At 34.9% G+C, this 15,070-nt stretch overlaps 1 protein-coding gene across 3 annotated transcripts in view; it reads right to left on the bottom strand.

Moving 5' to 3' along the window:
* The window catches only part of PDCD4 (programmed cell death 4), a 25,535-nt gene that overhangs the window by 5,680 nt on the left and 4,785 nt on the right, over positions 1-15,070 (bottom strand). For all 3 annotated transcript variants that reach the window (XM_006088120.3, XM_023753353.1, XM_023753354.1), the window contains 6 exons: positions 9,450-9,752; positions 7,424-7,518; positions 5,444-5,557; positions 4,246-4,467; positions 2,835-2,932; positions 1,637-1,751 (listed from right to left, as the gene is read on the bottom strand). In XM_006088120.3, coding sequence (XP_006088182.1) covers positions 1,637-1,751; positions 2,835-2,932; positions 4,246-4,467; positions 5,444-5,557; positions 7,424-7,518; positions 9,450-9,752 — 947 coding nt within the window. The remainder of the gene's footprint in view (positions 1-1,636; positions 1,752-2,834; positions 2,933-4,245; positions 4,468-5,443; positions 5,558-7,423; positions 7,519-9,449; positions 9,753-15,070) is intronic.

Raw genomic sequence — 15,070 nt, 5'->3', positions numbered from 1 at the left:
CATGCTCAGAACAACTTACATTAGCCTAAATTAGGCAAAATCATGTCGCTTCCACTACCCAGCATCACAAGAAAGAATCATACTGCATATTACTAGCCCAGGAAAAGATCAAAATTCAAAGTATAGTTTCTACTGAATGCATATAGCTTTCCCAATATCACAAAGTCAAAAAATCATCAAGTCAAACCATCCCAAATTGGGGACCATCTGTATTACCATCTTCTCAATATTAAGTCTTCTAATACATAAACATGGGATAGCTTTCTATTTACTTTGGTCTTCTTTCATTTCAACAATGTTATGCAGTTTTCACTGTATAAGACACTTCTTTTGATATGTTTATTCTTATTTTCATCTTTTTTATGCTATTGAAAATATAATTGTTGTTTTCTTAATTTCATTTTAGATCACAGTGTGCAGAAAACTGAACTTTTTATATTTATCTTACATACTGCAACCTTGCTGAATTCATTTATTAATAGTTTGGCTTTTTGCTTTTGTATTTTTGTGGATTCATTTGGTTTTCCTTATACAGATCATGTCAGCTGGGACTAGAGAATTTACTTCCTTTACAATCTAGGTGCCTTTTATTTCATTTTCTTGCCAAACTGCCCTAGTATCTTGACTTTTTATACCTCAATTGCTCTAGTAACTTTTTAATTTTAAAAAAGATACTGCAATTATGATATTACATGATTACAAACACCAACCCATCTATCTTAAAACACATAAAAGCAAATTGGTCAAAGCTCTAACTACATTTTAACCCTTTGCGGTCCAACGTGGAGGCTGACTCAACAGACCAGGCACTAGGAGCAGGTCCAACGTCGAGGCTGAGGTCGACACCACAAACCGGTTCAACATTCAATCCCATCAATTAATTTGGACCAGACTGTTTGAATTCCAAAAATAAAATTGGATCGCAAAGGGTTAAGGTCCTTAACACTCAAATAAGTATACATGTCACTAAGAAATTTATTTTCAAAATTATAGTCACATATAAAGATTATAATCTAAATTTAGAAGCACATGAAAATAAGATTAATTTTTTGTCAGTTTCTTAACATAGAAACATACTGCCAGGGAAAAATTATCCAGAGACTAAATCTGGCATTTTAATGTAGTAAATTAATTACATATTTTAAAGCATGAACAAAGGTAGTGAATCTCCTTACAAAAATTTACCACTCTAATCTAGTCTAATCTAATCTAGTGTTCATAATTCATAATTTATAATCTGAGACTATCCAGTTTCAAAATACTCACATAAAAAAAGAGATTTTTTGGATAACTACAAAATTGCGATAGTATTTGAAGAAATTTACCGATGTAAGAAAAAGATTTCATGCATTCTTTTAAGGTTCATACACAGCTTTCTTAATCATAAAAGCCCTTTTAACTTAACACAGTCTAATTTTTAAGTCAAGGAAACCATACAAATTTAGTAACAATTATATAATTATTGGACAACTTATAGCAAAATCATATGAAGCCAGATATACAAAGATTATTCAATTTTCCACAGCTATAAGACTGAAGTTAATTTTTGTCCACAAAAATATCAGCTAGAGGACACAGTTTATTTTCCTAGAAGAATACATATAAATTAAGTTAAAGATAATAAACCAATAGTTACCTCTTTAACAAGGTGATTAACAGGCTTCTGCCCACCGCCAGAGCCCCACACACTATCTTTGCGCTTTCCACCTTTAGACATACTCAGGAGCACAGTAGCCTTGTCCAGAGCAGCTCTACAAAAAAATTAATTTTGACATTTGGACATGCTTCAGCTGGACCAAATCATGGATAAAGTTGGGGGGAAAAAATAGAATTCAAGCCTTCCTTCCCACCAGAGCAACCATTCCACTATGACCTGAAGTAGTCCTCGAAAATTAACATCTACACCTAAGAAAACCTAAGACATGGCTAAATCCAAATCTAAGTTTCCACATAGTTTTTAAAAATCATATAGCCTAACTCCCAAATATCACATTTAGCTTATAATTATACCAAAGAACGAGAGTGGAAAACATTATTTCTTAAGATTTCTATGACAGATAAAAATATAAAAAAAATTGAAATAGGACTCCTTTGTTAATATTGTCCATCTTATCAGTATCCTATATAATAAAGAGCTAATATGCTAATTAAACCGGACAGCGGAACGACCTTCCAGAAGGACCAGTAGGTGTGGGGCAGGGCCACAAGGCAGCTGGGGCCGCTGCTAGGGCCAAGCCCCTTGCATGAATTTCGTGCATTGGGCCTCTAGAATTAAATAATTACAGAATGTTTAAACCTAAAGAGACCTTAAAGAAAACTCTAAGTTCAATCCTTACATTTTATAAATAAGGAAATTGAGGTCCAGAGAAGAGTGGCTTGACATGAAGATAGCTAATGGTTTAAAACCCAGAACTTCTGCCTAGCTTGTGTGGTTCAGTGGTTGAGCATTGACCCATGAACCAGGAGGTCATGGTTTGATTCCTGGTCAGGGCACATGCCCGGGTTTCAGGCTCAATTCCCAAAAGGGGGCATGCATGAGGCAGCTGATCAATGATTCTCTCTTATCATAGATGTTTCTATCCCTCTCTCCCTCTTCCTCCCTCTCTGAAATATTTTTTTTAAATAAATAAAACCCAGAACTTCTGCATTAGAGTAATGTTCTCTTCCTATTATATTAGACCAACCATCTCTCAATTTTGTTTTAACAGTAGAGAATACAAACAAATGACAAACAGATGTCTATAATGTCTGATTAATTCATCTGTCATTTCAATAGAATCCTGTGGAATTTTAAACTCATTTGAAATTCTTAGTAGGAAAATTAATTTACTTACCTAGCCTGTACACAATCTACAGTTCCTCTGTAACTATCAATATAGGTATTACATAAAATTCCATCTCCAACAGCTCTTGCAATAAATTGGCCCACCAACTATAATAAGGGGGGGAAAAACTGTATTAAAAAATCTAAAATAAACCTTTACAATTTCTAAATACATAAATGATGAAGACTGGTTGAACTACACAGTTGATACCAACAATCCTAAATTGTAGGTATTTTTTAGAATGTTAAAAAAAACACTTTTATTCAGCACCTAACTAGTTATGCTTGGCACACACTCCCACAACTTAACCTTCAGGTTAAATGACATGGGGGGGGGGGGGAGAGCACATCTGTTTTGCTTACTACTGACTCCCCAACACCTTACCTTGCATAATGCCTGAAACAGAGTATATGATTAAAAATACTTGTTAAGTCAATGACTTAAAATCAAGAGAAACCTTGATTTAGCTTATAATTATACCAAAGAACAAGAGTGGAAAACATTACTCAGCCAGGGCTGAGTACTGATATTTTAAAACGTTCATGTTTGAATCACAGCATTTAGGAATTAACCTACCTATACTCTATTCCCAAATTAATGTTTAAATGCTCCTACCTTGATTTAAGACTTTGGTCAAGGAACCAGAAAAAAATTTCACACACTTTTTATTTCAAACCAGAAAGTCATGTTATAATGTCAGCATGTATTAAGTCTAATTTAAGTATAAGACTTTGAGCCCTAGCTGGTTTGGCTCAATGGATAGAGCATCGGCCTGCAGACTGAAGAGTCCCAGGTTCGATTGCGGTCAAAGGCACATGCATGGGTTGCAGGCTCGATCCCCAGTAGGGGGCGTGCAGGAGGCAATCATCAATGATTCTCTCTCACTATTGATTTTTCTATCTCCCCTCTCCCTTCTTCTCTGAAAGCAATATAAATACATTTTAAAAAGTATAAGGCTTTGAGAAAAGAAACCTAAACAGAAGCATAAACCATGAATTTTCTAACTATTACCCTCAATGCTACAAAAGGGAACAGTCTTCCTTATGATTATTTTATAATAAACATCAGTTAAGCAAATTCAATACTCAAAATAATCTACATCTTTTAAAAATCCCAGCTCATAAAACATCTTAACTACGTATAATAAAGAATTTACAGATAAGAAAACAAAAGTATGACCTAAAAACTATACAGAGCACTACATGGAAAGTAAGATATAAAATTATAGTATGATGAAATGGGAGGGGGGAGGAATAGCTCAGAGAAAATACACTAAAATGTTAAAGGGCTATTTTTGTGTGATAGGAAATATGGGCCATATTTTCCTTTTTCATCTAATACAATTTCCTAGCAGTATACATTATTTCTATACCTGGAAGGGTAGTGGAGGAAGAGAATAAGCAAGCAAAATAATACAAACCTGTGGTGCTCTAGGAGTATCCAACGCTAATTCAGGTAGATCTTTCAACAATTTATCAAATGATTTTTCTACATCATTTGTGCTCATTACTGTTCCACAAAGGTCAGAAAGAAGCTTAGATGTCATTTCTCTATGACTAGCCTTTCCCTCCAATGCCAAGGATACTGCCAACACTGGTACTCCACTTTTCATTTCACCAAGATTTAAATCTCTTAGCATTTCCTATTTTAAAAAAAAAGTATTTTAATTTTGAAAAAATCAAGATTTTATATATCCTTACCTCTTCCTATGTGGAAATAATCAGAGAGGCAGTCAAATTTTGAGGGATAGAATAAATATATCTTACTCTGCATATAAATTACATATTGACCCACTTTGTCAAGCTTTAACTGTTTGAACATCAATGAACTCAAGAATGTGAATTACAGGCCTGGCCAGGTAGTTCAGTAGTTTAGAGCTTCATTCTGATAACGCCAGGGTTTCAGGTTCTATTCTGGGTCAGGGCACATCCCAGAACCAACAAATGAGTGCATAAGTGGAACAACAAATTGCTGTTTTCTCTCTCTCCCTTTTTCTCTCTCTCTAAAAATCAATAAAAAAATGTGAATTAAATCTAAAATAGTTTATTAATCCACATAATATTACTAAGTTTGGCGTTAGGAGTTAACTAATCCTCTCCCTTATAATACATTAACATTATTTCTAGGAATATTGCTTTATAAGCATTTATGGAGAAATTCATTTCACATTATCATAATAAACTGTTTATACTCTGATTTTCTTCAAAGCTTTCTCTTTGCACAAAAATTTACTTTATACTGTCATATAAAGTTTAAAATGAGATCTTAAAAGATTGTTTTTAAGTGGGATTATTGTTTTAAATGTTGGAATAAACTTAAAATTGTATTTTATAAACTATCAATTTAAAAAATATTTTGTAATTATAAAAACTATAAAAATATCGTGTTGTGTCATTTTTCAGGGAAGGAAATGGCACATAGCCCTCATCAGATCCAAAATAGGTAAGAATTAATCTAAATTCATGAAATTTTACTCCATTTCTTAGTTAAAAATTCATTTATACAAAAGAAAATTCTTACACTTATTCAGTGATCCAAGATCATTCTAGTTATGTTTTGCTTTTAATAGTGTTTTCTCTCCTAAATGAAATAAATTGCAATTGCAACTTTAAGCCTACCGCAACTTCATTAGTATCTCCATGCTCAAAATATTCCTGTATGATTGGTGTTAAAGTCTTCTCAAATGCTGTTTCATCCAAAGGCAAAACTACAGTTTCATAAACACAGTTCTCCTGGTAAGGGAAAGGGGAGAAAGAGTTATAAATTAAAGAACAAAATATTCAGATAAACTGAAATTGTTTGATAATTTTATATTTCAACTGGTTAGTAATCCCAATTCTGGGAGAGAAGGCATGCTATATGCTTTGATCACTTATATAAAAATTTAATCTGTTCTTTTACAAAATCTAAATATAATAACCAAGACACAGATTAGAACCACTAACCACAGCACATATGATGTGCTTCCAACCTCCCCCCCACCCGCCATTATCTTCTGTTAATTCTTTATATCTCACAAAACCAATCCTTTGGTGACCAAATTTTTTTAAGATGACTTCCTACCTTATCTAGCATTTTCATTATAACTTCACTTTTTTTAAAAAATGAAGCAGGAACCAAAGCCTTCATGATTAGTATTACCACAATAATGCTCCTAATAACAAAAATCTATGTTGTAGTGACAAAAAATTTTCTATGGGAAAAGCACTATTAAACTGAAATTTCACAAAGAAGTAACCCCCTTCTGCTATGCAAAAATCCCTGAAATGTTTATATGTAACTTGTGACTGGCTTCCACCTAACAACATAAATTTGAAAGATTATATATCAAACCTAGAATATTTAGCAAAGTTTCTATAGTATTTGAGTCCTACTGGTTTTAAAATTTATTTTTTCATGTTCTCTTAGAAATATTTCTGCATCCAACTGTTAGTTAAAATAGTTAAGTACATACTAGTAAACAATACACAACAAAAACAATCTAACATATACCCTGATAAATTCCTGTCTAAAATTTTTATTACATCTTATCTTATATATCTTATCTTCATCCAGAGCTGTAGGGGGGTGGGGAGGAGGAACAGACACAGCAGGAAGAGTAAATGGAGGTACATGATGAAAAAAGATTGGCCCATGAGTTATTAACTATTAAAGTTGGTAAAGCTAGGAGATGAGTACAAGTAGGTTCATTATACTATTCTACTATGGGATAAGTTAGAAATTTTCCAGTAAAAGGATAAATATATGTAAATTCATTAGAAAATCTATGAAAATTTTATATTCTCAGCACTATCTCTAGAAAAAAGATCCATGTTTCAAAATTACCAAACTCAACATCTTAAACAGCAATATATAAAAGCCGTTTAATATTTGTCTTTACTAATATTCAAAAATTATATATTCTTCTCAATTCTCATTACTATAGAAACTAAATTAACTCAAAAGAACTTACTGAAAAACAATCTGATAATCTTAAGTAAATTTGTGAAGATCTATTTTTGATTCACTTCAGAAACCAAAAGAAAATTATATATACACTAGAAGCCCGGTGCACGAATTCATGCATGAGTGGGGTCCCTCGGCCTAGCCAGCGACTGCGGCCAATCAGGGCTGGCCAGCAGGGGGAGGGACTGCAGGAGGTTGGCCGGCTGTGGGAGGTTGGCTATGGGAGAGCACTGACCACCAGGGGGCAGCTCCTGCATTGAGCGTCTGCCCCCTGGTGGTCAGTGTATCATAGCGATCGGTTGACCAGTCGTTCGGTCAACTGGTTGTACCGGTCCCTTAGGCTTTTATATATATAGATTACTATCAGTTATCTTGTTTTTTCCTAATCCAAAATTAACCTAACAATCTGAAGGTACTGAGTAAATAAATGACTTCCATGCATATATTAATGTGTGTGCCTATATACATATATAGCCATAAATTACATACACACATTAGTATATATAATCATATACATATGACTTGACAGTTATAGATTATAAACACAGACATAGAACATATGACTTGACAAACATATGAGTAAACAACGAACATGAGATCAAAAAAGTGTGTAAGTATTAAAACATATGTTAAAAAAGCAAAAACACAGATACCTGGTCATCGTCATAGTTAGGATCTTTCACATCCACTTCCTCCACATCATATACCTGGCCGGGTGTACCCCAAACACCTTTGCCTCCTGCACCACCTGGAAAGTTTTGAATTGAAAAAGCAAAGAGAAATTTGAAAGAACTCTACACGTTCAGATGTTAATTAAAAATAACAGCTGCCCGGCCGGTGTGCTCAGTGGCTGAGCACTGACCCATGCACCAAGAGGTCGCTAGTTCAATTCCCAGTCAGGGCATATATAGGGGTTGGGAATCGATCCTCAGTATGGGGCATGCAGGAGGCAACTGATTGATGTTTCTATCTCTCTCTCTCTCCCTACTCCCTTCCTCTCTCTTAAAAAAAAAAATCAATAAAACATATTTTAAAATAAGTAACAGCTAAAAAAACTGTATTTTAATTTATTTTTTTTCCAGTTGAGACTTATACTTTAAACCTCTTTTTATTCTGATCACTGCTTTTTCAGTAAAGATTAGATATTTTATAATCTACTTAGGAACATCAAGTTGAAATAGTTTATAAAGTTAAAACTAAAAAGGCAGCTGCTTTAAAATAAAAGCCAAACAAAAAGATCACAAAAAAAACCCAACTATATTGGGGACCTCGAAGAAGGTGATATTTCAATTTAGCTCTAAATTTTATTTGGCATTTCTTGAGATCAACACAAAAAAAAATTATGTTGAGCCAGTACAATGTGGCATAGAAAACTCAATAAGGAAGAAATTAATTAACAAAGAAACACCATGACCACCATCATGTTTTAAAGTCAAATACTCTTTAGATATAAAAGTGCATATTAAACTATATTTTGCAACTAGCAATGTTACAAATCATTGCTTTTTAAGCATTAAGAGCACTGATCATTATTTCTCTCTACTTCTATATATAAGCAGATCAGTAGAAATTTAACAAATGAAACTTTCAAAGTTGCTTTTCTACATAAACTTACTGAATGTTTTTATAAGGCTCAATATATTGAATAATTTTAAAGAAGTTTACAGTATCACCAATATTTTAGGGGTTTTTATTTTATATCCAGAGTATAATCCTTGTCACCAGAGCAAAAAAGAATCTGAGAATTAGTTTCTATTTTTGATCCAACCAATGGCTATAGAGCCATTCAACAAAATAACTATTTTGGACATATGACAAAAACATTTTGCAAGAACCCTAGGCTATTAAGTTGAAGGTCCCACCATTCAGAAGTTAGTAAAATCACCAAACTGTATCAAAATCCTACCACAGACAAAAGATGACAGACCCCTCCCCCCCTTAATCAACAAATATTTAAGTACAGTATCTATGTAGCTAGTCACTACTCCAAGCACTAGAGACACAGCAGAGAACAGATAATTCTACTCCACTATCCAAGATAAATAGAGCTAAAGAGAACGTGGAACTAGATCTATGAAATCTAATTAATATTCTGAGAATAATATTACCAATCAAATTTACATGTATCATGTATTCTTCACAATGACCATAATTTGATTCATTAGACCAGGGGTGGGGAATGTCCGGCCCTCAGGCTGTATAATTTGGTCTGGCCATGCCAAGGCATTAGGGGTGAGTTAATTAAATGTTTGACCAAATATAGCAGGCTAATTTTTAAGTTGATAATTTTGTAAATATCCAAATGGCCCTTGGCAGAAAAAGGGTTCCCCACCCCTGCCTTAGACAATAGGTATGATGAATTCCTGACCTTGTTTCTTTCAAGCAAAGTTAGAGAGAACATGCATAATTTATAACTGTGAAAAATGTCAGTGTGCAACTTGCTGGAAATAATAAAGTTCTGCTCAAAAACTAAATCTATTCAAACATGAAAAATGAAAATGCTTCAACTTAAAAAGTGGTAGGACCCTCAGTTTAGTACTATGTAAAAATATATATACAAACCCAAATCTTATGTTATCATTGTTTATATATCTCTCATTCATAGAACAAGGAAATTGTAGTACAAAAACCGGGCAATATTTTTTTCCACTTATGTCTTTGGATGTGGTATATACCAACCTTTCTTTGGAAGTCCCCGTCCTTTCCCAGATCTGGATCGCCTATCTAGCAACCTTCCCTTTGGACTGGTTGGTACAGTTACTCCACTTCTAATGGCTTCGCTTCCATTATCACTAACTGAATCGCCTCTGCCAGAGTCCCGGGATGAGTTTTTCCGTAGGCGCCTTTTTGCCTTGGCATTAATTTTAGCTTCATTAATGGAGGATGCTGAAATCCAATTTCCATTTATCTCATTCTTTATATCCTCAGTCCCAGCATTTTCTTCATCGCCAGAAAACAGAGAGTCACTTAAGTTATCAGGATCTTAAAGAGGAAAATGAAGAAAGGTAAGTATTTTAACCATCTACTGTTATACTAATTATAGTCATAACTTAGGTTGAATCACATGAAATTACCACCTTTGTAAGTCACTCATGGTCACATATTGGCAATTTCTTATGGTTCAATCTAAATGACAACTAACTAGGATTACTTTTCACATTATCAAAAGTAAACTAAGGCATTGAATACAAAATGAACAAAGTTTACTAAAAGCATGCTATCTCAAGTTATACCATCTATCTTAATATAAACACCAAATATAAAACCTTTAGACTTTGGTGAGATAAGAGAGCTAAGCAGTTGAAGATGTAACACTAAGGATCTTGGAAGAAAGATAAACGAATATGTACAGAATGCCTAATATTATTTATCAAGCACTGTGTTGACACTCTGTCATTTACCCACAAGTGTGAGATCTATTTACTACATCATTTATACAGTTAAGGAAACTAAGGCTAAAATTATTTAAATAACTTGCCAAACATCTCATGATTGATTATAGATACTTAGGAAATATTACTAATCTGGCAAATATGTGATCACATATGATTATTGAGTTGAACTGTTCATTGCTTTCAAAGATAAAGCTTGCTTTCAAAGCCATCATTTAAAGTCCTAATTCATCTCTCCAAACTTGACCCCTATTACTTAGCCATCCTCTGAAAATCTTCCAGCCTATATACTAATAAGATTTGTACATTACCCCCTGAAAGATAGCAACATATCTGGAGTTCCAAGTGGTCTTCAGTTTAGAATGTCATCCTCACTGCTCTTTCAGTTACCAAAATCCTTGAGGATATAGGTCATGTATTACTTCCTCTGTAAAAACTTTCCTCACACTTCTACCAACAATAACACTAATGCTCTTATCACTCTTTAACCACATCACCAAAATCACTTTCTTTTTATATAGCAGTCCTGCTTTTCCAAATAAGTCATAAGCTTCAAAAGAGGAATTTTACTTCTTGGTATCCTCAGCACCTCGTAGAGTATCCTTCATACTATCAACTCAAATGTCTGTGCAGATCAAATGACACAGACAGTCAGCTTTGTTCTGAAAACTTTGTAAGTCAGAAGACTACTAAATTAGTTACTCATAGGCCAAAGGTTTGTTGTTGTTGTTTTTTTTCACTTAGGCTAACTCAAGTCAGAATTTAAGTCCTCAGATGGTTTTAAATATTTTCAAATGTAATTAGGATGTGCCAAGTCTATGTGCCTGGGCTTTGACATGTTTTAATATGTTGAAACTGAATTTTTTAAATCAACCTTTAAAAAGCATAGATGTGTTAAAACCTTTATAATTCTTGACAAAACATAAAATTTAGAAACAAACATCATGTCAAATTACTTCATCAGTCTCATAAGCATTCTCTATGCCTTCGGTCCTCAAACCATTCTCTAAACTGCATGGAGACCGATTTTCTAAAACATGCCCCCGCTGAAAACCATTTGAAGGTATTCTCATGGGGTCAAAATGTAAATGCATTAATTTGTAATTTCTGATCTTGTCCCTGCTTACATCACCAGAATAATTGCTGACTTCTCCACATTCATACAGTTAGAGCTCAGATTTGGTACCATAGGGGGGATTATGATATGCCTATATGTGACTATTACTGACCTACTAATGGGGGATTCATTTAGCAGAATAATACAGAATGTTTAGAGAAAAGAGAAAGTATAAAGTGGGAGACCAGCTAAGAAAATGTTGCAGTAATTTAGTCACAAACTAACTGGAAAGGGAAAGGTTAGTAACTTTGGGGTAAATAAGAAAGTAGTACTTTTAACCAAAAAATAACGTGCTTTTAAACAAAATAGATTCAAGAAAAGTGAAATGATACCTTGCAAAGATTTTTAGGAAAGGAAGCCAGGGTTGGCTATAACCATCATTATAGCTAAACTAATAGTCATAGTAGTAATACTGTAACTTTTGTCATTACCATCACTATTGTTACCTATTAAATACCAGATTCTATCCTACGCACTTCACATACATGGTTTATAATCTTCACAAAACTATAATGAAGATGTTTGTCTTCATTTTACAGATGGAAAATGTTTCATAGAAAAGTTACACATCTAAAACAGATTATGGTCAGAATAAAACCCACATGTGAATCTCAGATGACTGTAATTATAGGAAATACAAAGCTAGAGTACAGCAGAGTAGTGACAAAGAGACAGGATGAACATAGAAGGAATGTAAAGAAAGAAAAAAAAAGATTAAGAGGAAAGAGAAGGACCAGAGCTCAAATTAGATGGAGTTTCAAGTAGGAGTTGGTGGTTGAAGAAAACATTAAACATCTACCTGTAATATACTGGTTTTATTCTACAACTAGAGGCCCGATGCACAAAATTCATGCATGGGTAAGGGTGCCTAGGCCTGGTCGGCAATCAGGGCCGATCTGTGGGAGAACCGGCAGGGTGCTCGGGGTAGGGGGGGCCCCGATGGCACCCGCCTTGGCTGGCCTGGGGCTTGCAGGCTGGGGGCAGCTCCTGCGTTGAGCATCTGCCCCCTGGTGGTCAGTGTGCGTCATAGGGACCGGTCGTTCCGTCATTTGGTCGATTTGCATGTTAGGCTTTTATTATATAGAATTAAGGTGAACCACCAAACTCGCTCAGAAAATAAAGGACTTAGAAGTATAGTTAAATGCTTTAAACCAGTGATGGCGAACCTTTTGAGCTCGGCGTGTCAGCATTTTGAAAAACCCTAACTTAACTCTGGTGCCGTGTCACATATAGAAATTTTTTGATCTTTGCAACCATAGTAAAACGAAGACTTGTATTTTTGATATTTATTTTATATATTTAAATGCCATTTAACAAAGAAAAATCAACCAAAAAAATGAGTTCGCGTGTCACCTCTGACACGCGTGTCATAGGTTCGCCATCACTGCTTTAAACTGTCCGTTGGAGTACATACTTCCCCACACCTGAGTTTTTCTTTTCACCTATTTTAATATATTTTCATATACAAGGGTGGGCAAAAGTAGGTTTATATTTGTAATAAAACTAAATAATGCAATAATTAATCAATAATAATACAAGAATAAACTGTGCTTCTTCTATTCATAACTGTGAGTGGTTATCACACTGGGCAGTTCTGAAAAAAAGTAATTACCAGATGTAATTCCACACACACAATGGAATACTACTCAGCCATAAAAAATGAAATATTGCCATTTATGACAAACATAAATGGATCTTGAAAGTATTATGCTAAGTAAAATAAGTCATACAGAAAAGGACAAAAAAGTATGATTTTGCTCATATGTGGAATATAAAATAAGTAGCAAATAAAAGTCAGATACAGACAACAGAAGGTAAAGGAGGTCAAATAAATAAACAGAAGGAGACTAGACTTTGGGTGGAGAGCACACAATAGAGTACATAGAATAGAACTATGTAATCTTACATACCTGAAAATTATATAATGTTATTAACCAAAGTTACCAATACATTTTAAATATGTGTAAAATTATTTTAAAAGAAGCAAACATGTGAAATATATTCTTATATTGTATTATTACCATCCCCACCTCAATGAAGTACATGATACCCATTTATAACCATAAAAAAACAGTACAGTACCCATATAACTATTGTGTATAGCAACACCAAAATAATTATTAATTACTGTAATAATATTTTTAAACTATAATTTTCAAACACACTTAAAATCAGATTAATAAGTACAAAATGGCAAAGAAGTTTCAACTTCAAAGTGTCTGGTCAGATCAAAGAAAATTATATAACTGTACACAACAGTGAATTAAAGTCATTAAAAAATGAAGCTATATCATTAAAAAGTGAAATATATTTAAATTACAAAAAATTATCATTTTAATTATTAAAGTTATAAAGCAAACAATTATCTAAAATATATTAACATAAAAAGCTCTCACTATATGGAATATTTCAAAATCCCAATTAACTTTCTACAAAGATTATTCTAAAGGCTAGAAATACATTGGAACAGACTAAGTAATTTCACAGGAAAGGCCGGGGTGGGGGTGGGAGTGATTAAGGAAATTATAAGCATATATGCATAGCCCATAGCATAGACTATAGAGTGGTGAAGGCCTAGGAGGGGCAGAGGAGATCGATGGGGAAAAAACAAACAAAGGGGACAACTGTAATACTTCCAACAATAAAGATAAATTAAAAAAATAATAAAAAATATAGGCTCACAAAAAAAATTTTAAAATGAAAGCTAGAAATACATTTGAAGTTGTCTGAAGTAATTTGGACATCAATTTCAAAAAAAGCCCGTCTTTATAATAATGTGCTATTGAAGTATGATGGAAAATAAAGAGAAAATACCCTTAGGTAATTTATAGAATATAAATTATTAGTTAGGAAAGATATCAAAGATACCAATAATAGTTTATGTTATAGAAATCACTAGCTCTTGTGAAAAATATTAATGAGCAAAATATTAATGAGCACTATTCTCCATTCTGGATAATAAGGTTTATTATAAACTAGTGGCCTGGTGCACGAAATTCATACACGGGGGAGGGGGTGTTCCTCAGCCCGGCCTGCACCCTCTCCAATCTAGGACCCCTCGAAAGATGTCCTACTGCCAGTTTACAGGGATCGGGCCTAAACAGGAAGTCGGACGTGCCTCTCGCAATCCGGGACTGCTGGCTCCTAACCGCTCACCTGCCTACCTGCCTGCTTGATGGCCCCTAACCACTCCGCCTGCTGGCCTGCTCGCCCCCAATTGACCCCCGCCGCACGACTGCTTGCCCCCAAGTGCCCCCCCCCGGCAGCTGATCACCCCCAACTGCCTCCCCTGCCAGCCTGCTCACCCCCAACTGCCCCCTTTGCTGGCCTGCTTGCCTCCACCTTCCCTGCCCAGTGGCCTGCTCACCCCCAACTGCCCCTCTGCTGGCTGGCCTGCTCACTCCAAACTGCCCCCCCCCGCCCCGCTGTCCTGATCACCTCCAACTGACCCCCACTGACAGCCTGCTTGCCCACAACTGGCCCCCCAGCTGGTCTGCTTACCTCCAATGGCCCCGCCCCCCACCAGCCTGATCACCCACAACTGCCCTCCCCTCTTGGCCTCTACCGCCTCTACCTCAGCCCTGCCACATGGCTTCCAACCAGATATCCAGAAGTATTTTATATTTTATAAAACAGGTGACATTTTTGTGGAATTCTTTCATCGGGAGAGGGCAGAACATATATGTACGGATGTATGTGTGGCCTGGTGTGTGGTAAGTATAGTCATGTAAGAATCTCATCTGTAGTATGTATATGTCTGTATCTCATGTGTGTGTGTCTATAAGTGATGA

The sequence above is a fragment of the Myotis lucifugus genome, unplaced genomic scaffold (genome assembly GCF_000147115.1).
Source record: "Myotis lucifugus unplaced genomic scaffold, Myoluc2.0 scaffold_44, whole genome shotgun sequence".
Classification (NCBI taxonomy): Eukaryota; Metazoa; Chordata; class Mammalia; order Chiroptera; family Vespertilionidae; genus Myotis; species Myotis lucifugus.
The sequence above is the reverse complement of the archived record's forward strand: the minus strand, read 5'-3'. Positions and strand labels throughout refer to the sequence as shown.